Here is a 27,545-nt window from a genome sequence, read left to right as displayed (position 1 = left end):
AGGGCATGTTCTCCGTTTATCCAGCCAAACCATGCTGCTGTATTTTCCATGACAGTGGTTTGAACTGTTTAAACTAGAAACTATAATTTACCGAGATCTTTTATAAAAACTTAATGGTAGTAAGCACATTTAAAAAAACTAATAGCTTCTGATGCTAAGTCACAACAACAAAGTTTTTTTTTCTTTCATTTAGAAGCTTCTTTGTTACTCTAATGAAAAATCCTTTTTGTATTTACACAAGGTTGAGAATTGAGAAAAAAGATAAGAGAGCTTTCATGGGATTCTGAGAACAATAATAATAACAATAAATTTTTAAAATGTTATCAGGCTGAAGGAACAAATAATTTTTCTTAAATGCTTAAATTCTTAATAACTGTTTCCTAATTAATGTATTAATAATTTTCTGACTTTAATTTAGTATACCTGACTCTTAGAAGAGAGGGGTGATTAGATGAGAATGAGCTGATATTCTTGGAATGTCACTACATATTTATTGGGGGTAAGTTAAATAGGAACTCAAAGTAGAAATAAAATTCTACCATACTATGTATACCAAGTACCAAGAAAAAAAATGAGACAAGGTTAATTTTACTTAGATGAGAATGAGCTTATATTCTTGGAATGTCAACTCCATATTTATTGGGGGTAAGTTTAAGTAGGAACCCAAAGTAGAAGTAAAATTCTACCATACGATGTATACCAAGTACCAAGAAAAAAAATGAGACAAGGTTAATTTTACTTAAAAACAGCAGCAGCAACCAATCTCATTCCAAATTTCCTTTCTCTGGTGAATTTGGTCTATGACAAATTGAAGCTTTCCACAATCACTTGGATCTCCTTTAAATGAAACACAGAACAGAGTTTGTGGATGGAGGATGTGGTGATAGGGAGGAGAAAAGATGATAGTTTGTTTCTCTTTCTTATTGGATATTTTGGTGTTTTTTTTAATTTTTTGTATATTTTTAAATGTTTTTGGTCATTGAAAAAATAAAACAATCCACTATCCAGCAGAGGCTGTTTTAACTCTATTGTTCCCAGGGCTCATTCTGCATGGATCTGTGTTTCAGGAATCTGCAAGGACAGCTCTGTGGAAAGGAAAGCCCCCTGACCAAGAGCTGTGGCATATGTCCTATTTTGTGGATGGGGAAAAAACCAGGAGGTATGAATGTACCTATTCCTCCTCCTCCTCCTCCTCCAAAACCTCCCTGCTGGTGCTGTGGCATGGGGTGATAATCATCCAGATTCTCATACTGAGATAATACAGTCATATTGCTTTGGCATTTGCCATGCATTTGGTACTGGTACAGGAGATTGGGGTCCCTCTCCATTCTTTGTGTACGATAGAGTTTCAGACTGTGACTCCATTCTGGCTTAGGTGGGGGAACTGACTGTGTGGGATGCTCATCTTCCTTATAGCAGTCTCTTGAGAGTTTCTCAGGGGCGGGGGGTTGCCACAAACACGACCGCTCCAGCTCTTCCGAGGGCCTCACTTCTTTGTGGTTCAGTCTCAAAGTGTCTTGGCCTACTGTAATATATTTTCCTCCAGCAGGATGATAGCTATTTGGTTCAGAAGTGTCTAGGATGCCTTTGTCCCCATATTCTAACTGGCCAGTTCCTGGGAGATAAGGAGGCCCATTTTTTGATTCGCATAACTGCCTATGGCTTACTTCCTGGTGCCCCCTATGCTCACAGGGATTGAAGCTCATGTCATGAATTTTCCTGTTCCTGAGGCTGCTTTGCTTCAGAGGGAGAGATGGCTTCTCTGACTGCCCATTGCCATAGCCACCATGGTAATGAGCTCTGTCTATCTCTGGCTCAGGATGCTTTTTATAGAAGCAGTCATCTCCCTCTGGGGTAACTGCCATGGTGGGATATCTTCCTTCCTTCCCTTCTGCCACTGAAAGTAGTCCAGTTTTCCCAGGATCTGATTTGCTCTGTAGATGGATGACATAAATCCCACCCGTATCATCCCGCACAGCTGGGGTCATGTTGTCATACTGGGACATCACTGGCCCTTTAACCTTTTGCCGTGCTCGGCTTTCCCTTCGAATGGACTGCATGTGGTATTTTTCCATGTCTTCCAGGTCCCATGAAGTATACATATGCTTCACATCAGCTGCTGATATCACACTGGTAAGATTATGTTCATTCCCGAAAGGTAGCCCACTATGTTTCCCTGGGGATGAGGGGGCAAACCGGGGTACTGGTACAAATTCTTTCCCTGAATCCTGGGATTGTAGAAATTGAAAGCACAGTTGGGTGGGCGATGCAGCGGCCTCGACTGCACCGTGCTATAAGCATCCACATCATAGAAGGCCCCGTCCGAGCTGTAATAGGGACCAGAAGAACTGGAGTAAAGACTGTACCGGTAGTGAACTTGGCCATTCTCAAAATAAGGCTGTAGCTGAGTTACATGGTAATCTGAACGGGCCTGGGAGGACTGATATGACTTATACTGGTAAAGGGGTCTTGGTTCATAGGATGGCTCATCATCTGGGGGTACTTCTGTCTGGGAAATGGGGACAGAGCAGATCATAGAAGATGGAGGGGCATGGAGGGACTGTGCTCTACGGATGGTGGGGTATGGAGGAATATCTTCAGGATAACAAGCACTCGGAAGAGATGGGCTGACAGAGGCCACATATTCAACCTGGCTGCATGGCTTGGTATGGTACCCAGATGAATTCTTGCCAGGGTGTATATATGTATTATAGCAGGGACCCATGAAACTTGGTGTCTCTGATCTGGAACCATAGACTTTGTGCTGCTCAGGTTTAACGTGGTATGGAGGAATACTCTGTGGATGGTACTGACAGGCAGAAGCCAAGCCAAGATGCAAGCCATTTTCTGCCCCAAAAGAATCAGGTGTGATATCAGGCCTCATATAAGAAGGATAAGTTATTTTCTGAGAGGTATGCTTGGGCTGAGGGGCAGGTGGAGGTGGAGGCAAAGCCTCATCCATGGAAGCTGATGAAGCAACGATGAAGGAATGATAATTTGAAGTACTGGCTGCATCTGTATTAATAGAGTATATGGCTGTAGCAATCTTACTATCCATCGTCCTTGGTGGGACTGGCAGGGTGAAGCCTTGGGAGGTGTGCACAGGAAAAGACTCAGAACGCAGATGCAGAGGGGGAGCCCTTGTACCCTCCCAGAGCTTTTCAGGAAAGACTGGGGGTACAGCAGAAGCATAGGGGGCACATCGAGTGGCTGTACTATTATCACAGGGAAAGATGGAAGATGATTCTGCTCCTCTGGGCTCAGGTGGCTTCTCTGGAGCTGAAGCTACTCCACGAACCTAATGACAGAGAACAGATATGATGTTATCTACTTTTGTTTTCTTTACACCTTTTTGGGGGACAAAGCTATAGACTCAATCACAATTGCATGTTTACCTTAACTCCGTAGGTAGTGGCCCTAGATAACAGAAGTAGACTTTTCTGCAGTTGAGAAAAAGGAAGGTCTCCTGCTGCTATTTTAAGAGTGCTGTTATTTTCCTACTTATAGAATGACTTTAACCTTGTTGATTTCCCACTAAAAGTATGTGTGTTTATTTACATATATACATTTTCCCACACTATTACTAATCAATGTATAGTATATTTATCTATCTTAGTTGTCTTGAACACTAAGAATTTTCTGTCAGATATAATATAGTCAAAATATCAAGAAAAAATTGCAAATGGTGACCAACAGCTCTATATGCTGGAACAGTTCACAGGAAGGAAAAGCAAGTAGTTTCTAGAGTGAAATCTAAATCAAAGGCAGAGCTCTCCTCTACTCTAAGAGTTACTTTTGGCATCAGAAGGGATAACCATGGGGGCACTATAGTAAGCCAGTGATGGAAATTCTCGAAATGGCACTTCCTCTGTGAATGAGAAATCTAGGTCTTTCTTGATCAATTCAAAGGACCACAGGATAATTAGCCTCAGAAGGAAGAAAATGTAAAGAGTATCTGATCCAATCCTCTCATTTTGCTGAAAAGGAAACTGAAGCCCAGAGAAGTAAAGGGACTTATCCAAGGACATAGAAGTAGCAGGCAGCTAAAGGAGAACCTGATCCCATCACTCTTCCAACTGTCCCAGATGATTATAAGAAATCTATTACACTTACAATAAAAAAAATCTATATTTTAACTTTATTATCCCTATATGGTATTCATTCTTTCAAGATAATGCTTGACTGGGATCAAAGTTGCTAGTTAAAGTTTTAAAAAATGTATCTAGTAATGTTAATTCCATGAGATTTTTTTTTTACATTTCTCTAGAGGTTGATAGCTAGATTATAAAATGTCATATTTACATACAAGAAATCTGTTATCCTATTTTTTTGGTAGTTATAATTGAGCCACAGAGGTTAAATGACTTGCCCAAAGTCACAGTCAATCAGTGGTGGACATGAAGAAAGAACTTGTAAACCCTGATACCTAAAGTCCAGTTTGACTCAATGGACCATGCTTCCTTTGAATTACTATTCAGTGAAGGACCTGAACAGCCTAGGAAGACAAGGGAGAAGACAACAATCAACCTACAATGATTTGGTATTAATGCTGTCTTTCTCCATTCCCAAAGCAAAACCACTCAATGCAGGAATTACCAAACAGATTCTAATCTGAAATATAAAATACTTTCAGAAGCATTCCATATGCAGCCATATCTGAGTGGGATGGCTCATCACATCTGTTAACAATAAACATACCTTCGGAAAAGGTACATTCCACATCATTTTCCTTCCCCCTCTTACCTTGTGGGAATTATTTAGTCCTATACTGGCTGCTGCTGGTACCTGTCCCACCACTAGTTGCTGCTCTGCTGGTCTCTGAGAAGAATGGGATAGAGGAGGACGGTTAGGTCTGTGGGTGCGCTGAAGGGTGGTGACAAGGTAGGCAGAAGGAACAGGTTGGCCAACCATATCCAAACTAGTTTCCCTGGTATTTACTTCACTCGACACTGAAGTAGTTGGCATGTAAGCTGTTGGAGCAGGAGTGGTTTTGTCTACAGGGGACCCAGGAAGAGGGTGGACTTTGTCCATAGGCAAAATGAAAGGTGGAGTTATCTTTTCTTCAGGTTCTGAGGAAAGCTGTGATTTATCTACAGATGTATCCAGAGGGGAAAGAAGTTGATCTTGACTGGAACAATGAATATGAGGTTCCTCTTGGTTCCCAAAGGAAACAGTTCGAATATTAGTCTTCCCTGTATTCTCATGAAAAACAAAATGACTATCAGTCTTGTCTGAATCTACAAATGTTGGCATGGGAATTTTGGCCTTTTCTGGTCATATGATCCTGATTTACCTGTGAATCAATTGCGTGGTATGGCTGCTCACGAAATTCAACTGGAATTGCCTCATAGTGGTCCTCAGCCACTGCTACACCCAGTTTAAGCTGGTCATAATTTCCAGAAGGTGTGTTTTGGAAGTGAAGTTGTTCTGATGACATACTAGAAAGGAAACAGGTTTTATCTAAAGGAAAACTAATTAAAAATTGGACTGTTTATCTTCAGGTGTTGCCACTGTAGTGTCTCCATCATTTGGACAACCACCATGAGACCTCCCTGGTCTCTTCAATGACTGAGTTGAAGCTTGCTGTGCAGATTCTGCCAATGCTAAGGCCAACATACGGGCGGCATTTTTTTGGAGGCAGTGGTGGTGGGATAAGAGAGACTGAACTGACAGGAATGAGATCCTGAGGGGAGTCATGGGCAATTGCTCCTAGTAGGAAATTGGGAAGAAAAAAATTAGAGTGAAAAAGTAGTCTCTGTTATCCTGAATAGATAGCAAAATATTACCCCTCTGACCAATTAAAAAAAAAGGTGCTTTCCACATCTCACAATGGCCATCCTTGATCTTCTGTCCCACATGAAAAAGCTGTAGAAAGTACAGCTGGTTCAGAAAGAAAACTAAAACAACTTGTCCAGAGGTTTCAATTTCCTCGGGGGTGTCTACAGAGAAGGCAGGTACTCTCCCCTGATTTGAAAAAGAATAATCAGAAAACAAAGTCCCTTGAAGGTCAAGTCCCTGCAAGTACTGACAAACGTTACTAAAAAGTCTTATACATAAATCAAAAGAGACAAAGTTGTGCAAAAATCATCCAGTTTCCCAATCACAGATCTTTAGTGATATACTGAATTTTTAAAAACCTTATCATGGAAAGGATAAATGACATTAATTTTAGGGTCTATTTTCCTCATCTATAGCAAAAAATACCCTTAGGGTTTTGGACCATACAATCTCTGAAATCTTCAACTTCTAGATCTGTGATTAGAAATTGATTTGTTTTATGTAGAAGCTTAATCATTTAATAGATAGCACCATCTCCATACAGTGAAACTTAATACACATACAGCTTTATAGCAAGTTTTAATCAGATATTGTTAATCAAGTGTAAAATACTTGAGTTGTATAAGTGCAAACCCAAGAACAAAGACAAAAGACTGGCAAAACACTGAACCATGAAACAATTTCATCAGGACAGGCAACAATAGATCAGAGACAAAGACTAATTAGACAAAGGCTAAATGTTTATCAATAGACTGTCTCAAAGGATATGACTGATATTTGAAAGTACAGAAATACTACTGTATTTTGAAAATTAAATATATTATAGATTATCTAGTGCTTTCATTCTAACCATCAACTGCATGAAGAGAAATGAGAGATTCTTCACTTTTAGCTGAGTGAAGGGTTCCTTCTGCCCAGATCCCTAAAGAATCAAAACCAAAACATATATGTATTATTCACAATCTACATATTTGCTGGAACAGGAACACCATTTTTATATACATAATTTTAAGTTAATGAATATCAATATGTCCATCTAGTCCTTTATCACATATTTAATTCAGTACCTTGTCTAATCCTGTCTTACAATGTTTTTACACTTATACACTTTATCTATATGAAATCTTAAGGAGAGGGTTGAGGAAGGGAGTGTTGAATGACAGATGATGAATACAATGAAGAATACAGTGCTGCTGTGTTAGACCCAAGGTCATGATTTGCTGACATCAATATAAGGAAGGGAACTCATCTTGTAACATTTGAATTGGTTGATAAAAAAAAATCCTCTGGGAGATGCCATGTCTCCTTGTAATCAGGCCAGTCTTGGCTCTGAAGAGTACTGAGCTTGAGTTTAAAAAAATTTTTTTTCACGTGAGCTCAAATGGAGGATACCTTTCAGAGCCATTGCTTTGATCTCTGAAGTCTCACTCTCATTATGCTGAAATTTCTGTTTAGAAACAGATGATGAATTTCCTAAATTGAAAAAAGGAATGCCAACTGCCCACAGGAGATTTCTTTATTTTGTTTGGGGGTCTTTTCCTAAGACAATGAAGAGAAGAAATCAATGCTAAGATACTCAAAGACGAGTTATTATGAGAAAATGAGAAACATGGGAAGAGCCAAGAAATTTGGAAAATGTTAAACTGAAATAGTTTTAAATATTCATTAGTCTACTTTGAAGTTAACATTCACCAAGCAAATCAGATATCTGAACAGTAATGAAGAACTCCAGGACAACACTAAAACTTTATAAAATTTAAAAATTATAAAATAAAAAATTTAAATCGACAAGGACTAATTTACCTGGCAGATCTATGGAAAGAGGAGCAGTGATTAAGGAAAAGATGGAGAACATCACCAAAAACAAACTAAATGATTTCGATTACATTAAATTGAAAGCTTTTGCACAGATAAAATCATTGTAACCAAGATCAAAAGAAATGTAGTAAATTGGGGAACACAATCTTTACAACTAATGATTCTGACAAAGGACTCATTTCTAAAATATACAGGGAACTGAGTCATATTTTTAAAACAAAAAGCCATTCCCCAATTGACAAATGGTTATGCAAAGGATATGCAAAGGCAATTTACAGATGAGGAGATCAAAGTAATCCATAGCTATATAAAAATTGCTCTAAATCATTAATTATTAGAGAAATGCAAATTAAAGCTTCACTGAGGTACCACCTTACACCTCTCAAACTGGCCAACATGACCAGAAAGGATAATGATAATTGTTGGAAGGGATGTGGGAAATCTGGGACACTATTACACTGTTGGTGGAGCTGTGAACTCATCCAACCATTCTGGAGAGAAATTTGGAACTACACCCAAAGGGCAACAAAAATGAGCATACCCTTTGACCCAGGAATACCACTACTGGGTCTATACCCTGAAGAGATGAGGAAAAAGGGCAAAAACATCACTTGTACAAAAATGTTCATGGCAGCCCTGTCTGTGGTGGCAAAGAATTGGAAATCAAGTAAATGTCCTTCAACTGGGGAATGGCTTAGCAAACTGTGGTATATGTATGTCATGGAACACTACTGTTCTATTAGAAACCAGGAGGGATGGGAATTCAGGGAAGTCTGGAGGGACTTACGTTGAACTGATGCTGAGTGAGATGAACAGAACTAGAAAAACACTATACATCCTAACAGCAACATGGGGGTGATGTTTAACCTTGATAGACTTGCTCATTCCATCAGTGCAACAATCAGGGACAATTTTGGGTTGTCTGCAATGGAGAATACCATCTGTATCCAGATAAAGAGCCATGGAGTTTGAACAAAAGTTCAAGGACTATTCCCTTTAATTTAGAAGAGAAAACCAGATATCTTATTGTCTGATCTTGTTATCTCTAAGACTTTTTGTTTCTTCATAAACGAGATGATTTCTCTGTCATCACACTCAATTTGGATCAATGTACAACATGGAAACAAAGTAAAGACTGACAGATTGCTTTCTGTGGCGGAGGTGGGGGAAAGGAAGAAAGATTGGGGGAAAAAATTGTAAAACTCAAACAAAATTTTAAAAAATAGATTGAGATGGGATCTTAGCATTATAAGTTCAATTCACTCATTTTATAGATGAGGAAATTGGTTGAGAGAAGTAAAGAGACTTCGTCATGATCTATTTCCTTCTCAATGTTGAAATCTGACAAAATCTAAAAAACGGAATAGTAAATTACATGGGTAAGAGAAAAATTTTAAGTTCCTAACACTATGATTTTTTTAAACAAACCACTAAGGTTTTTATGTGAGGGAAACTTCAGTGTATACAGGAAGAGAGATAAATATATATACATAGGACAAGACAAACAACAAGTGGTAAAGAACAATGTGGTTATCAAACAAAATTACCAATCAAAGGTACTTATGTATACATACAACTACATGCATATACACTTAAACATATATGTATATATATGTATGTATAATAAAATAGACATATGCAGCTGAAAAATCAAAAGTGATGAGTTAACCAAACCTTTAATGTCTTTTTTTTTTCTTATGGGTGAGGCAATGGGATTAAGTGATTTGCCCAAGATCTCACAGCTAGTAAATATCAAGTGTCTGAGGCTGGATTTGAACTCAGGTCCTCCTGACAGGTCTAGTGCTCTACCCACTGCATCACACCTAGTTGCCCTTGAAATGGCTTCTAAAATGGAAGGGTATTCAAAGAATGACATTCTATTTTTCCTAAAGATAAAAAAATAAAGAACCTCAATCCAGGCTGAAGATCACTAGTTTTCTTGGATGCCATACCACACTGAGGATTCATTATGAGTTGCTGGACCCTTCCTTGATTACAGGATTAAAAGCTGAACCTAAATAAAATCAGTTACTTCACCTTTCAAGAGGGAACTCAATTATAGTGTGGAATTTTCCTTGAAGTGCAGCAGGCCCTTCTCCCCCTTCCATATATTTGTTGTTGGACACAGTTGGAGAGCTAACCTGAGCTTGTGTTCTTGCCTGGGCTTCCTCCAAAGTCATTAGTTTGGTGGATGAAGAGGATACTGTCAAGGACTTGGGCCTTGAAAGAGAACCTGCAAGTTGAAAGGGAAAATGAGACTTGTTAAAATAGAAAAGGAGGATGTGTCCTGCTTTAAAAAATGTTCAGAATACCAACTCCAGTCAACAAACATTTAAGCCCCAACAGTAGACTGAATTGTGTTAGGTCCTGGATGATCCCAAGCAGAAAACACCTAAGGCCTTGGTCTCAAGGAGAGTATACTCTGGTTGAAGAGTAGAATGACTCATATACACAAATAATTAAAATTCTTGTTTGAAAAAACAATTAGTGCTAATCAAGGGAAAGATAATCATTTCTAGTTGAAAGGGGGGAAAGGGGAAGGTGTGAATGAATAAAAGTAAAAGCATTTATTTTACTATATGTAGAACACTAAGCACTGGAGTAAGACCACACTGAGGTAGTTATCAGAAGAGCTTCTTAAAAGAGACTAAGGAAATCTATTTGGAGGGACTTGGGGGTGGAGTCAAAATGGCAGCAAAAAGATAGGAAGCTCCAGGAGCTTTTCCTTAAACAATTTTGAATGAAGACTCTAAACAGATCCTAAAGCAACAGAACCCACCAAAAAACCCCAGTGAAACAAACAGCTTTTCAGCCAGATATCTTGGAGGAATTTCAGGAAAAGGTTTATTTCATGGGTCAAAGGGAAGTGAGTGTAGCTCAATGGATGTGGGAGAACTGGGAAGGCAGCAAGAGGCTTTTAGCCAGAGCACTACTAAGGTCTTGGCACAGTTCCTCCCACAATAAAGGTCCCAACTCCAGCTCAGAGAGCAAAGTTTCAAGTCCTGGGAAACTGATCCTTTATTGGGCTGCCCTCCTGGGGATCTCAGAAAAGGAAAGAAGTGACAAAGTGCCTACATCTGAAGCCTCTAAAGGGCTAATGAATTGGTCTAGATTGCAGAAAGATCTCATGAAAGAGGAGCTCAAAAAGCATTTTAAAAATCAAAAAAGAGGGGCAACTAGGTGGCATAGTGGATAAAGCCCAGGCCTTGGAGTCAGGAGTACCTGGCTTCAAATCCGGTCTCGGACACTTAAAAATTACCTAGCTGTGTGGCCTTGGGAAAGCCACTTAACCCCGTTTGCCTTACAAAAAAAGCCTAAAAAATCAAAAAAGAAAGGAAGAAAAAAATGGAGAAAAGAAATGAGTCATGCAAAAAAAATTATGAAAAATTAACTAAAGAAAACAATAATTTTACAAATAAAATTGACCAGCTAGAAAATAAAGTCCACCAACCAGAAAAGGACACAAAAAAGCTAACTGAAGAAAATAAAATCTTAAAAACTAAAATTGGACAAATTAAAATGAGTAACTCTGAGAGACAATAAGATTCCATCAAACAAAACCAAAAGGCTGAAAATAAAAGAATATGTAAAATACCTCTTAGGAAAAATGACTGACCAGGAAAATAGAACTAGGAGGGATCATTTACAAATTATTGGAGTACCCGAAAGTATCAGAAAAAAAGAGCTTGGGCAATAACAAGCAGAAAATTATCATGGAAAACTGCCCCAATATCCTAGAATAGGAAGATAAAAATAGAACTGGAAAGAAACCACTGATCACCCTCCCCCTGAAAGAGATTCCAAAATAAAAACCCCAAAGGAATATTTAGCCAAATTTCAGAATTCTCAGTTAAAGGAGAAAATACTGCAAGGAGTCAAAAAAGAAGGAATTTAGACACCAGGGTATCACAGTCAAGATTGCACGGAATTTATCAGTTTTAACATTAAAGGACTGGAGGGCCTGGAATATGATATTCCATACAGCAAAGGAGCACAGATTCAATCAAGAATCCTGTAAAATTCAGCATATTCTTTCAGGAGAAAGATGAACTTTAAAAAAATAGAGAACTTAATAACTCATCTGATAAACAGACCAAAACTGAACAGGAAATTTGATCTTCAAATATAACACTTAAGAGAGGTGAGAAAAGTTAAACACAAGGGGACAAAATGTTAGATAACTCCTGAGAACCATATTTCTCTTAGAACAATTGAAAGGAACATATTTAGACAGGGTATGAGTATAAATTGACTGTGATGTGATTAGCTTTGAGAATTGTATTCCTATTGGGTCAGTGGAAGAGAAGGTACCTGGAAAGGAAGTGTAGGTATAATAACTGACAGGGAAGTGATCAAACTCTTAGCTCTAGTGTGTTGCATTTATATTGGGACAATTAGAGGGAATGCTCTAGAAAACAGGGTATGAGTTTAAACTGTGATGTAAAGGATGCCTTTGGCTCTTGAGAATTGGACTTCTATCAGGACAGTTGAAAGGAATATATTTTGCCCGAGGGTACTGATACAAAAAAGATGTAAAAAAGAGGATTATAAGAGAGAGAGAAGACATTAGAGAACAAATAATAATACATGATGAGGTACAAAGGACTTATTATAGAAAAGGGAAAGAAGCCCTGAGTAAATCTTATTTCTCAACAGATTTGGCTCAAAGACAGTATAACATTCTCAAATAGATTTGGAAATTTATCTTATCCTACAGGGAAGTGGGCACAAGGCAAAAGAAAGGAGAAGGTAAGACTGATAAATGGGAAGGATTAAGTAAAAATAAGATAAAGTAAAAAGGGAAGTAAAGGTTAAGTAAGAAAGTGGAGGATTAAGTAAAGGTTGAGTAAAAAAGGGAAGTAAAAAAGGTTAAGTAAAAAAGGGAAGCATTAAATAAAAATAAAGATAAAGTAAAAGTTAAAAAAGTAAAAGGGGAAAGGAAGAAGAAAAAGGAAAAGAATAGGTAGAAGAGAGGACAGATTGAGAGATGTACCAATTAGAAGCAAAACCTTAGTGAGGAGGGGTAAGGGGAAAAAAGAGAGAAAAAAGTATGAAGAGAGAAGATTGGAAGGCAGGAAATACAGAATTAGTAATCTTAACTGTGAATGTGAATGGAATGAACTCTCACATAAAAAAGCAGCAGATAGCAGAGTAAATTAAAAACAAGAATCCTATAATGTATTGTTTATATGAAACATAGTTGAAGCAGAGAGATACACATAGGGTAAAGGTAAAAGACTGGAGCAAAATATATTATGCTTCAGCACAAGTTAAAAAAAAATAGGGGCAGCAATCCTGATTTCACTCAAAGCAAAAATAGATCTAATTAAAAGGGATGAGGAAGACACCATAAAGCTAAGGCTAGCTAATAGAAATATTTGTGAAATTTTGAGAAACACTACCATCATTTAAGTGGGAAATGGCTAAACAGGTTACAGTATATGAATAGTATAGAGTCCTATTGTTCTATAAGAAATCATGAGCATGGGGCGGCTAGGTGGCGTAGTGGATAAAGTACTGGCCTTGGAGTCAGAAGTACCTGGGTTCAAACCTGGTCTCAGACACTTAATAATTACCTAGCTGTGTGGCCTTGGGCAAGCCACTTAACCCCATTTGCCTTGCAAAAACCTAAAAAAAAAGAAACCATGAGCACAAAGATTTACTTGAACTGATAATGAGTGAAGTGAACTGAACCAGGAGAACACTGTACATATTAACAGCAGCATTGTGAGATGATCAGCTATGAGGGAAGCAATTTCTCTCAGTAGTTTAGTGATCAAAGACAATCCTGAGAGACCTGTTAAGGAAAATGACATCCACATCCAGAGAACAAGCTATGGATTCTGAATGCAGAGCAAAGCATACTAGATTCACTTTCTAAAACTTCTTTTGTTTTTTCTTTCCTTTGGTTTCCCCCTTTTGTTCTATTTCTTCTTTCACAACATGACTAATAGGGAAATATGTTAAAACTACTGTACATGTACAACCAATATCAAATTGTTTGCTGTCACAGGGAGGAGGGAGGGAAGATAGGTTGGTAAAAAAATGTGGAATTCAAAAACTTGCAAAAGAATCATCGTTGAAAACTATCTTTTGCATGTAATTGGAAAAAATAAATTAAAAAGAGAAAACAAAGACTATAATAAACAGAAATGAGACTGAGTTTGAATAGTCTGTTACAAGACTAGAGGATGCTGTGTTCAAAATTACTGATATGGGACGCAGAAAAACAAGATATAGGCACAGCAATTAGTTCAATTGAACTATGTGAAAATACTGTGAAGTAAGACTGAAAATGTGAAAGGATGAGGCAAGAAAAACAGCTAGGATACTCCATAGGAATGTCCATTGAGACTAATGAGAGTCTCAGTAATCAATGGGATAATGGGAGTGGAAAGAGGGCTAAAGATGAAAGATTTTTTCAGGGAAGATGAGATAAAATCAACTTCTGGTAGCTTTGGAAACATGTAAATATCACTGCAAAAACTATTTTTTGATATAATTGTATAAAAAAGCTACATTACTAAAAAAAGGGTACATAAATGCTGCCAAGTTATCCTTTCATGTGGTGTTTTCTTTATTCATAGTAAATGGCCTTGGTGTAATGATTCTTCTGTAAAAGATTTAGAAAATTGTCTAACATCACCTCTTTTTCTTCACATAGCAAGGAAAATTGATTTCCCCTTTTTATGCTTTTAGGAGAAGTCACTTTTATAGAGAAAAGTGTGAATCAATACAAGCTTAGTCATACCTGCCCCATGCTGAATGACTGCACTAATTTTGCAACTGAAGAGAACATTCACATGATTAAGAATAAATTCCACCACCATTGACTGAATTCTCACTTCCACGAAGGCAGTCCCACTGAAGCAAGCAGATTCTATCTATTTTGATCTGTGGAAAAAAAAGTTGCTTTTAGAAACTCACTAAGGTAAGCAGACACTGGTATATGAATCATCAAATTATTTAATTCTAAAATTGAAGGATATATATATATATATATGTGATTCTGAGACATGACATCTACATCTCATTAAACAAATAAAGCAACTGAAACAGAGAGGGGAAGTGCCGTGACTTGACTTGCCCACTGTCACAATGCTGTAACCTATTCTGAATCCTCTAAATCAAACTTATAGTATCTATGCCTATAAAGTGTTAAGTGGGTTTTGTGCTAAGACCTGGAATGGAATGCAGTAGTAAGTTATAATTCTCTATGTGTTTCAATAACAAAATATTTGATGAAATTTGTATGATAAAGATAGTACTAAAATGATCTTATATTTCTGACAAGTTTATTGAAGGCAAGAAGTACAAATTACCTTAGAAGATTTGGAGCTCAAACAATTTCAAGGTTCTTGGCATGTATATTTGTGATGGAACAATAATCAGCTAGAAAGGACAAGTGTTTCAGTAAGAACTCCAATGTTCTGGAAAATGAAATAAACACACCAACATCTGTTAGCAGACTGAAAATATCCATCAATTAGCATTCCATTCAACAAGCAGCAGAATCCCATTAATTGAAATGTATTTCTTCAATTGTAAAGAAGGAAGTAAAGAACATACAAAAATGGGGCAGCTAGGTGGCGTACTAGATAAAGCACTGGCCTTGGAGTCAGGAGTACCTGGGTTCAAATCTGGTCTCAGACACTTAATAATTACTTAGCTGTGTGGCCTTGGGCAAGCCACTTAACCCCATTTGCCTTGCCAAAAACCTAAAAAAAAAGAACATAAAAAATGAAAACTTTGCAATCAAATTAATTATAAGTCTTAAATAACTGGAAGAAAGGAGTTATAGATACTGAATATAATTACTGCAACTACTAAAAACTACAGTCAACAATAAAAGAACTTGGAAAATTTGATCAAAATATGCTCAACATTTAGATAACCAGCCATGGTGATCTTTGACTATATATGTACCTGATTTAATTACAACCAGTCACAAAATACCCGGGAAAAACAGTAGCAGTTAGGTGTCCCTGTGGTTGCCTCAGTGAGATTTTCCTCACCTTCCTCTCTGGTCAGCAATTACCTAGGACTATGCTTTTATCATTGTTTAGTCTTTTTTTCTATCAACTCTTCATGACCTCATTTGGGTATTTTCGGTTGTTTTGGTCTGTTTTTTGCAATGATACTAGAGTCATTTGCCATTTCCTTCTCCAGCTCATTTTAAAGATGAAGAAATTAAGGCAAACAGAGGTAAGTGACTTGCCCAGGGATGCACAGCTAGTCTCTGAGGCTGGATTTGAACTCAGGAAAAGTAGTCCTTCTGACTCCAAACCTTGACACACACTCTCTCTCTCCATCATCACCTAACTGCTCCCTTCTGCCTTTTTTCTGCCCTCACTTTGGCCCTTGGGGTCCAACGTGGCAGATATGGCAGTGACAAAGGGAAAAAGGAAGGGTTAAACTTTTTCCTAAATCTCTAAGCTCATTTTTTCCCTCTTCACTAGTTTCTGCCCAGTGTGTGGCAATAAATGAATGCTTTCCCCCTCTTCCCATGCTTCAGCTCCTATCCTGTCATCTTGGTCAGAGTCCCTAGTCTTGATCCTTTCTCTTTTCTTCAGGTCCACATGTTATTTTTTGTGCCTTAAGCTTCACCTCAGATTCCTCATCTCTCATGACTCCTTTTGGAGATGATATTCCTGGGCTAAGAAAGTGTTTCAGTTTTCTAAAGGTTGAGAAGTACTTTTTCAAATTGCAGGGGAAGTTGGAGAAGTAAGGAGAAGAGGACAATATTCTGGTTTCCTCAGGTGGAAAAAGGAATACATTCTCTCATATAAGGCAGTCAGATTCTTTGATATTAGGATTCCCACAATTTACATAATACATGAAGGAGAGTGGGCTAGCATGCTGGACTTAGGGTTAGCAAGAACTGGGTTCAAATTCCAAATAAGATGGGGAGGCTAGGTGGTGCAGTGGATAGAGCACTGGACCTGGAGTCAGGAGTACCTGAGTTCAAATTTGACCTCAAACACTTAGTAATTACCTAGCTGTGTGGCCTTGGGCAAGCCACTTTAACCCCACTCTCTTGCAAAAACTAAAAAAAAATCCAAATAAGACAGTTGTGTTGGCCATTTCATCAAGCAGCAGTAATTGAGCTCTTGGTTTTTAGAGGGATCTAAATTATAGACTTTTTCTCATGTTAAAGGTAGCAAGATGGGGGCACAGAAGTAGTAGAGTTATTATTCTGAAATTGAGAGGTGACAGGAAGTACTGTTCCCTGTATCTCAATCTTCAAAGGAGTCAGTGTAGATTTCACAAGAATCTGCAAACTGAACTAATAAAAATGATAATTTTGTCCCTCTTGATCAATAACAGTAATAATTCTATATGCTTTTCATATTCTATATTATCTGATTTTTCACAAAAGTCAGTTAAGTTGGTACTATTATTCATGTTTTTCAAATAAAAAACCCATGGTTAAGGGTATTTAAATCAAGATCTTAAACCAACTTAAATTTTGCTGAGTAAGTAAAGGCTCTTAGTTAGAGGATTAGATGGACTGCAGGATAAGAGACCCAAACAATCAATGAATCTAACCCCTCTCATTTTCATTTTGAGGTAACTGAGGGCCAGAGTTCACATGAGGTAACTTGTTAAAGGTAAAATAGGTGATATAAAGAAAGCTGGCATCTGAGCTCAGGTCTTTCCTGAATTCAAATCCTGAATCCTTTCTATTGAGCTATCCTGCCTCCATAGGATTGGGAGACTTAATTCTGCAGAACAAAGGGATTTTTTTTTCTGTGACAAAACCACTATCTTGCAAGACTCCATAAATTCACTGGGTGTGGTGGTATATGCCTAATCTGAGTTACCAGGAGGCAGAAACTATCTGATCTCTAGTGCTCAGGAATTCTGAGCTATAGTGGTCTATATCAACTGGGTGTTTGAACTAAGTTTTGTATCAGGATGGTGATCCCTCGGGAATGAGGAGGTCACCAAGTTCCCTAAGGAGGGATGAATTGGACTAGGATGGGTTCAAATTATTTTCTTTGGATAATTGAAAGAGTGGTTGTAGTAGAGAATTAAAAACCTTAGGAGTAGGAACAGACCAGTTTGACTTGAATAAAGACTGCATGAAGAAGTGACAGAGATAGGGACTAAACCTGTAATTCCATTGGTATTAAGAACTTCTGGGAAGAAAACTCCCTTTTATGAATGCAGGTTAACACCATTTTTTCCATATACTTAATGTTGGTTTCTGATAAAACAGTACATCAATAACTGTGCTTATTTACCTTCTCAAAGTATCCTTGCAGACCAAATCAGAAAATATATATGTTAAAAGACTTTGAACAACTACAGAATAGTATACAAACACAAGACCTTAGTACTGTATATGAATCTGATAACTTCAAATTCTTACCTATCTATATCAAGAAGCATTTATTCTGTTCTGCACACTGAGTAAGAAGCCTCTCTGCTTTGAGGAGTTTATATTCTGAGCAAGATAACAAGCACAAAAATAGGTACAGAGTTAAGGAATTATTTGTTGAGTAAGATGCTATCTTACTGCTTCTATATGTTGTAAGGCTCTCTTTCTACTCCCAAGCAAGAAGGAAGTTGGGGCTGCTACGTGGCACAATGGATAGAGAGCACCGGCCCTGGAGTCAGGAGTACCTGAGTTCAAATCCGACCTCAGACACTTAATAATTACCTAGCTGTGTAGCCTTGGGCAAGCTACTTAAGCCCATTTGCCTTTAAAAAAAAACTAAAAAAAAAGAAAAAAGGAAGTTTAATACAGCTGAGTTTAAAATGTAATCACAGGGAGCAGGCTTATATGTAAGACTGTGGGAAACTAAGGCTATATATCCTCCAGGAATTGTCTGTTGCAAGTGTCCACCAATTTCCTTTCTGATGTCATCTTTCCTAGAGAGAAAGCTAAATGAGTAGCATTAGTTGAAGGTCAGAAAGTGTGGAAGCTTTGTGTCTATCAGAGGTAGGGTCATTGGGTTAATACACACACAAACACACAGACACACACACACACACACGACTTTCTTGCCTCTCTGTTTTATCATTTGTCTCAGGGATGGTGTGATGTGTTGTTAAATAGAGCCTCTTTTCTGCTGAGAAACTTAGTGTTGATTCTTTCTAAACATATATAAATAAAGAGCCAAATCTTTCAACTACTTCTTCCTTTTGTGTGGTCTGTTTCTTGTGTCAGAGAATGCAGAAAACTTGGTGGCAGGAACAATCAGGAGAAATTGGAGGGAATCAGACTAAACACTGCCACATTTTAATTATTTAACATAAAAAGTCACTTAAACACTCTCTGTAAAATGAGGGGACAGTCTTGATGACCCACAAAGTCTTTCCAGTTCTAAATCTGTTCCCATGAAGCTGCTTCAGAAGGAAAGATTATCAGCATCTCAGAAGACTGGGAAAAGCCAACTAAAAAAGGTGGACTTCAATATGGATTTGTGAAGGAAACAGTAGTTGGAAAAAGAACATTCAAGGAATAGGACTTAAACTTCTAAAAAGGGCATGTAGATGAGAATATATGTATGAGGGATAGCAAGCTGCTGTTGGACCATTAAACCCATGGCAAGAAGAACTGTCTAAAAAGACTAGAACACAGATTATACAGAGGAGTTTGTTTAACCCTAGAAGGAAGGAAATAAACATTTATATAGTCTCCCATAATGCTAGATATTGTGTTATGAATAGATCCTAGAGGTAATGAGAATCACTGGAATTTAATGAATAAGTAATGCAATGAACAGAAGTATGTACTGGGAAAATACTATGGCAACTATGTGGAAGAGAGAGTAAAGAAAGACCCAAGACATGAAGATTAATTAAAAGACTATCAGTGAGACCCTGATGGAAACTATGTAGAGGTGGACAAAAAGAGACCTGTGTGACATATTACATGGCAAAAGAAACTAAAAGATTTGGCAACTGATTTGATATATGAGTGAGTGAGAGTGAAGAACTGAAGATGATAGTGATGTGAACCTGGTTGACTGGAAGGATGATGGGTGCCCTCGATAGTAATAATGAAGTCTGGACAGTGAGGTGCCACAGTGAATAGACCACTAGCCTTAGAGTCAGAGCAGGAGTTCAAATTCAGTCTCAGATACTTGCCACTTACTAGCTGTGTGACCGTGGGCAAGTCATTTAATTCTGCTTGCCTCACACCCAGGGCCATCTTCAGTTGTCCTGATCCATATCTGGCCACTGGCCCCAGATGACTATGGAGGAAAATATGAAGCTGATGACCTAGCACAGTACCTTCTCACTCAAACCAATTCCTGGCATCACTTCCCTGTGTCATAGTCTTCAAAAATGAAGCATAAGCATTATTAATGAAGGCTAGAAGGAAAAGAAATAATTTTATTTTGGAGGTAAGCAGTTGGTGATATTCGACTGGAAGCTGGAGAAAAAAAGATTGATTATAGAGTTCTGGGAATCAGTTATATAGAGATGGAAATTAAATCCATAAGAGCTAATAAGGTCACTAAGAGAGTACAGAGAAAATAGAGGAGGGGTCACTCACAGTCAATGGACATGATATGGTTGAAGATTCAGTAAAGAAGACTAAGAAAGAATGGTCAGATATGGGGGAAGAGGATGATGTCAGAAGGATGTGAGATAAGAAAATGGGAGAAGAAGTTCCTGATGAATAACCCTGACTTTTTTGCTGAAATATGAGATACAGCACCTGAGAGAATAAGGAGAGACATAGGAGATTTGAGGACAAAAGAGAAAGTCTAGAACAACTGCTGGAGTAAATGGAAGAGTAAATCACTTTATATCCAAGGAAGTAAATTGAATAATTACATAAATATTATCTAGAAAATGAACAATATTTATGTAAATTTAAAATGATAAAACATTTAAAAGGAGACATTTCAAAAAAATCAAATGCTGAGGTCAAACAACAAAAAAAAATCAATTTAATAATAAAAAAGCTTATTTATAATCAAGTCCAGAAAAAATTACTTTTGGACAATTTTTTTAAAAGTGAGCTAGTCAAAAAAGTTAATTTTAGATATCACTAGGCCTATTATTTGGTATTTTAAACTATTACTTGGTATTTTAAACACAAGGCAAGACCTGTAATGTGGAGGGGGGAGTTGTTGGATGAAATCATGAATTTTTATTAGCCGTTCTTCATCTGTTGCTGCGGAAACTGCATCCTGTAACACAAAGACAGAGAGATAAATACATCACTGAATTTTGCTGAAAGGAATTATTAATTGAAGCTCTTCAGACCCAGTTCAATTTTCAGATTGGGTTTCTTTACCCTCATAATAATGAATTGGAAACATACAACATGTTAATAAAAAGATTTATACTTATATGATCACTGAAACTGATAAAAATACAATAATAAAAGCTAGATGAAAAATTCTGTGGGACATTAGGTTAGATATCCAAAAACAGAGACTAAAAAAACAAAAAACAAAAAACAAAACCTGCTGAAACAGCAAGGATTGTGAATGGCAATGAACATTTAGTGGAAAAATAAGGAAAACCTTCAGCTAAGCCTCAAGTTTGGCTCTAAAATCATTACTTGCATTTGGCCAAACCAATTAGTTTGTCTTCTGTCTTTCAAACAACCTATAATAAAGTTTCCAACTTAAAAAGACTTACTTCCAAATCAGCAAGGACTTACTGAGAATTTCTCATACAGCTGGTAAGTGAGAAGAGTTTGGGAGTTCTCGAAAATACAGCTTACAAAGGGAACCAACAGAATGTATATCTTGAACATAAGGTTCTTTCATCAGGTCGGGAATATGTTCACATGAAACAAACCTCTTAAAAGAAATCTGACTCAAAAAAACCCAGAAAGAAAAGCCAAGAGAAAGAACATCTACTTCCGTATTTGTCTCCAGCAGGAGCTGTGGCTGAATTTGGGTGGGTGAATCTGGGCCCAGAGGGAGGATCAGCCCCGATCAACCAGACTAGCAGCTGAATTGGAACTGGGACTCTGAAGGCCAGAGAGCCGGACCTGCTGGATCAGAGGTGGGGCTGGACCTAGGGGGTATGAGTCTGTGGGGGAGTAGAGGCGCTGGTGCTAGAGCTGTCCCCCTGGAGATCCCGAACAGGGCTGGGGGGAGAATTCTGGAGCAGGGGGGCGGCAGACACCATCCCTGGGTTCCTCTGGTCTGAGTCCCATTACAACTCAGACTTCTCCCCCTAACAAACAAATGCAAACAAAAGAGAAATCCTGAAACTGAAAGAGTTTAATAAAAACTGAAAAAAAATAAAATAATAAGTAAGAATAAGCTCTGTTTGAAAAAGCAATAAATTTGGGCAGCTAGGTGGCACAGTGGATAAAGCATCAGCCCTGGAGTCAGGAGTACCTGGGTTCAAATCCAGTCTCAGACACTCAATAATTACCTAGCTTTGTGGCCTTGGGCAAGCCACTTAACCCCATTTGCCTTGCAAAAAAAGCCCTTAAAAAAGCAGTAATTTATATAAGCCATTACTAAACTGATTTAAACAGAAAATTACTAGGAACAAAAATGAAAAGTGTAAATTCAAAACCAATGATGATGAAGCAAATTATTGGCCAAATTATAAGTCATTAAAACTGAAAATCTAAATGCAATGATTATTTATAAAAATATGAAATGTCCAGATTAATAGAATGAGAATAGAGGATTAAAAAATACTGAATCTTAGAAAAAGAAATTGTACTAGTCATAAAAGAACTCACAAAGCAGGAACAGCAAATAAAAGCCAGGACTAGATGGTATTTACAATCAAATTCTACCAAATATTTAAAGAACAATTTGAATATTATAAAAGCTGTTAAAAAAATAAGGAAAAGAAAGTATCCTACTAAATTCCTTCCACTATACATATATAAACTCGATACCTAAACAAGAAAGAGTTCAAAAAGGGGAAAACATCAAAGTAAAAACCATAGGTCAAATCATAGGTCACCATCCCCAACAAATCTTAATGTAAAAATGTTAAATAAAATATTAGCAAATAGAATACAGTAACATGTCATAAAGATTATGTACTATAATCAGTCTAGATTCATGGCAAGATTGTATAGTTATATCAACAGAAGTAAAACTATGAGCATAATTGACCATACTATTAACAAGCAACAAAATCTATATGATTGCTTTACTAGATGCAGAAAAAGTTTGATAAGTTATAATGCATATTACCATTTAAAACACTAGAAAGATAAGAATAAATAAATTTCTTTAATTTAAACATTATGCATGGGTTTTGCTTTTCTTTCTCAATAGGAATCAAGGGAATATGGGGTGAGGGGTGAGGGTGCAAGAAGATGGGAGAGAACAAAGTCAGCCCTCCAAGAAAATGAAATTTAATTTAAAAAATGAAGTTCTTTGCAAAACTGTCTGACATTTTAAAAGAACAGAGTCTCTTTCATATAATCACAAAACATGCATAGCTATGTCAAAGGGTATCTGAATAAAAAGAAAAAATTTATTCCTTTCAAGTGATAATAAGGATGAAGTAAATTCATTTTATAACACAATTTTTCACCATAAACTACTACTTCTAGTAGGTATCTTAAAAAATGGACAGAAAAATAAAACAATGCAAAGTCCTCAAATTCACACTCTGATCCAGTAAATAAAATAAATCCATCCACAAGAAAGTTAAAACTATAGATATTAAATTTATAAAATATTTTCCAGTTCAAAAAACACTACCATACAAATGAAACAGAAATAAAGGTCTTATTGTTAATCACTTGGGAACCCTTCAGAAGAAATTATGATTTTTCTTTGAAAAATCCATAATTTTTCTAAATATAAGTGGATAAGAAATCCCTATATGATATAATTGGTTTTACAATTGAATAAGAACAGTAGTGAAGCTGGTTTATGCTAGTACATTGAAATGAAATGTTTGAACCTGAGTATCTCCTTCTGCATTAGTTAAGGATGAATAAAGAATATTCTAGTTATCAAAATGATAGTTATTTCAATATCATTTTAAATATATATTTAAAACTAGAACTTATAATGCAATTGTTATAAAGACAAATTATTAATCTCAATATTTCAAAACAAATTGTAACATTTGTTATAAAATGCATCTCAAGTAGAGAAACTATACTGAAAAATAAGATTACATATTACCATATCATTATTTTATGAAAATAAAATAATAAAAGATCTTATCAATTCTATATTTTGGTCCAAATGTCTATTGAACATGATAAAATGGACTCTTGTTAAGGGACTTTTGCAAGCATGACAGTTCCTAAATAATAAAAGGTCCTGAATGTTTCCCAGTGTTTGAATACACGAAAGGTAAACTTCATATTTAATATCTAGGAGAGTCTCAAGAACAAACACAAAAAGTTTACATGATAGTATTAATCTTACTGAAATCCTTGAGAACATTTTATAGATGAGAAAAGATAAAAACTAGTTTGTCAGGGTAAATCAGAAGCAGAAAGGAGATTAAGACTTTATTCTTACTTTGTTCCCAAATAATACTTAAAACCTATTGGCCATCTTAATCTAAATTCCAATTTTTAATCTAAGTTTCAGGACTTCAGTAACCCCCCCCCAAAATAATCTACATTTGATAAGATGCTAAAAAGGTAAAAGATAATTACTACTACAACATACAAACAGAAGGTTTCACAGTAAAAGTTAAGTTTCATTAAGAGAGATCATGGAGAACAAGCTTTTCCTGGGCTCAGCTGGGAATTTCTATGAAAAAATGCAGAAGCTAGGTTTGCACTAAGCAATTTCAAATTTTCATGCAATTAGAGAAAGAAAACAAAAACAAAGAAGGTAAAGGAAAGAAAATGAAATTCAAAGTTAATTTTCAGAACCTAATGAAAATGGTCATCGCTAGTTAGTATAACCCTATAAAGTATCAATATATTGATTACTTTAAGGAAGAACAATGGGAAAAAGTGAGTTATATTCCTATATGGTTGATTTTCATCAATAAATATTCTGATTGCCATTTGCTGTGTACTGATATATCTTTTTTGTGTGCATTCAATGGGTTTCTGTCTTGTATTTAAGGAAATACAGAAGTTAATTCTTGATATGAATTGAGAATAGGAATTGTAATAGAAATATTAATGAATAATCCAAAAATAATTTCTCTTATATTTTTTCCTGCTACTCTACAAGATTTATAATCCTAATTTATTGTCTTAAAGACATGCTTGAGGTCCAGAGAAGTTACTGACCTTGTTAATGGTCAGTATCAAATATTATAACTTTACTCAAATCATCCTAACTACCAATCTAGAGCTACATGTACTATGCCAAGCTGTATCTTTATTTTTGATAACCATGTACTATATATACACATACTTTGGTGGTACATGAATAGAGTAGAGACTACATAACTTTAACAGATCCTAGAATTGAAAGGAAGCTTTTTGGAGTAATCTATTCCTTTTCCCATTTCATCCCCACTCATATAAGCCCACAATGTTCCAATGAGACTGGAGATCCTCCAAGCAGCCTTTTGCTCTGAGAGTTATATATATATAAATATATTTCACTCTGGGATTATAATGAAGTTGTGCTAAAGCTGGTTTAATTTCCAAGGTTGACCACAAAGGACTAATAGTCATTCATTCAATACATTCTAATTTATGTTAGAATGGGGGGGTGGAAATCAGGTTTAGAACAGTTCTTGACTTCTAAAAAAAAACCCAATAGTACATACCCTTTAAAATTCAGTAAATGAAAATTGGCAGAGAAATCAGTTCAGTGATTTTAACAGTAACAATAATGATGTTTCTTCATGCAGTTATAGAAAAGAAGGGTATAGATTTACATATAAAAATTGAAGCTTGGCCATGTTTGTTATAATGGAAATGCTGTTGGGAGTTGGAGTCAGATCTAAGTTCTATCTTGTTTCCTACCCAGAAGGACTTCTGGTAAATCACTTAAATTTCTCTGAGTTTCAATTCCTTTTCAATGGAAAAAGGAAGCTGGATAGTCCTATTAAGGCCCTATTACAAATAAAAATATATGATTCTATGATGAAATCCTTTGATTTTCTTAAAAAAAACTTCAAAATCTGAAATTATTTTAAACTTTTTATATTAAGTGACATGTTTATAATAATACAAAATAATTAATAATAAAGGACTGGTCCCTGTTTTATGACAAAGAAAAAAAGATACCATCAGAGTGAAAGTGCTATGAAAAACAAAGGAGATAGTTAATTTTTTATTACATGGAGTTTAAGTGGGGTTTCTTTTCTTTAATGGAAGTTTTTAATGAAAAAACCTTCCTCCAGCATGGAACTTAATAGAAACCAGAGCTGTCATCTTTTTCATGCCCACTCTTCTGAGAGGGAGAGAGAGGAAGAAAAGAGAAGAGGGAAAGGAAAGTGGAGAAAGAAGAAGAGAATCATGAGGAAGAAAAGGAAGAAAGAGATAAAGAAAAAAAGGGGGGAAGAAATGGATTCCAGAGACTGGGAAGATACAATTCAAAAAAAGATATGGTTAAATAAGAATCTACTGGGACAAAGGATAAACTTCATGATGGTTTATTCAAAATACTATTTGGTTTCCTAACTAATTTAAGAAATACATGGCAATGCTAGTTAGAGATTCCATTAGTAATTATTTAATTAACAGATACATATTTTTTAAAAAGGCACTTATGGGGTGGCTAGGTGGTGCAATGGATAGAGCACTAGCCCTGGAGTCCGACCTCAGATACTTAATAATTACCTAGCTGTGTGGCCTTGGGCAAGCTACTTAACCCTATTACCTTGCAAAAACTTTTAAAAAAAGCTACGTCCAAGGAAAAACTTTAATGGAGAACTTTTCTTTTGTTTTTCAAAGTATAAAAGACTGTAAACTGTGAATTGATATTATTATTAATTAAAATAGCACCATCCACTAATATAATGATTTGATATCATATTACTGATATCAACACTGTTTTTCTTTCCATGACAGCAAACCACTGAACATTTTGGTAATGCCATGCAAAAGAGAATTTTGCATAGTTGGATAGCTACATAATATTATGGGGACCCTAAAATTTTTCAACAGTTCCAAACTTTAGGTGCTTCTTTTAGTTTTAGAATCTCACTGACAGATGGCAATGTTAATAATAAAAAGAATCTACATTTTGTTTCTAAGGAAGGTGAAGACAATTTACAAGCTGTGTGAAGCAAGTCTAAAGTCTGAGAAATGATGCAAATTCTTTTTGAAATATATTAAGATTATACTGTTCCTTGTGCCTATTCAAAATAGTATCTCAAGAAAGGGCAAAAAACAGAGAAAGAAAAGGACAGGTTAATTTCACTAATAAATATTGATACAAAAAACTGCAATGACATACTACAAAAAAGTACAGCAATATATACACACAAAGATGAAATGTCACTATGACCAGATAAGATTCCCACCAAGAATGTAGGACTGGTTAAATATTAAGAAAACTATCAGTATAAATGTGACTACATTAATAACAAATACAAGATAAACCCTATGATTACATCAATTGATGCAGAAGAGGCTTTTGACAAAATACAATGAGCATTGTAAGGGGAAGCTCTGGACCGGGGCCACCCATGAAGGTCATATGACCTGGGCCGTGAGACCCCTGGAAGTCTGAACCTGCCTTGTAAGGTATCTTATAGGGTACTGGGACGGCTTCGCTAACAGGATGTGGCTCCGCCCATGGGTTGGAACTTGGGAGGAGCATGTACCCCGGGAAGAAAGGGTTACTGGATAAAAGAGCGCTGTGCAAAAGTTCGGGGGGCCATTTTCTGCTGTTCATGAATAAAGATGCTGCTGTTGTAAACCAGGCTCGTGTGTGGCTGTGAACTTCCTTCCCATCCCCCAGGGCGGAAGCCGGAGTGCACCCGAAGACCTCAGAGAGAGGTAAGCCCGCGGCTAGGCTCATTCTCAAGGCAGTAGCAGGTGCTTGGGTGCACGTTTCAAAGGTGCACGTTTCACATGGCGCCCGCACAGGGACCCGAAAGCACTGCAT

The 27,545-nt window shown here is 36.6% G+C and overlaps 1 protein-coding gene across 1 annotated transcript; it reads right to left on the bottom strand.

Annotated features, from left to right (window-relative positions):
- Positions 1-582: 582 nt before the first annotated feature.
- On the bottom strand, positions 583-27,545 carry LOC141522930 (rho GTPase-activating protein 32-like). Its single transcript, XM_074236287.1, is given in 10 exon segments — positions 583-1,149; positions 1,152-2,152; positions 2,155-3,298; positions 4,744-5,275; positions 5,277-5,481; positions 5,484-5,631; positions 5,633-5,709; positions 9,738-9,829; positions 20,668-20,750; positions 27,084-27,545. Coding segments are annotated over 10 exon segments (3,852 nt in total). The 3' UTR covers positions 583-1,041.

This window comes from Macrotis lagotis, chromosome 4 (assembly GCF_037893015.1).
Source record: "Macrotis lagotis isolate mMagLag1 chromosome 4, bilby.v1.9.chrom.fasta, whole genome shotgun sequence".
NCBI classification, from domain to species: domain Eukaryota; kingdom Metazoa; phylum Chordata; class Mammalia; order Peramelemorphia; family Peramelidae; genus Macrotis; species Macrotis lagotis.
This window is presented reverse-complemented; position numbering and strand designations above follow the sequence as displayed.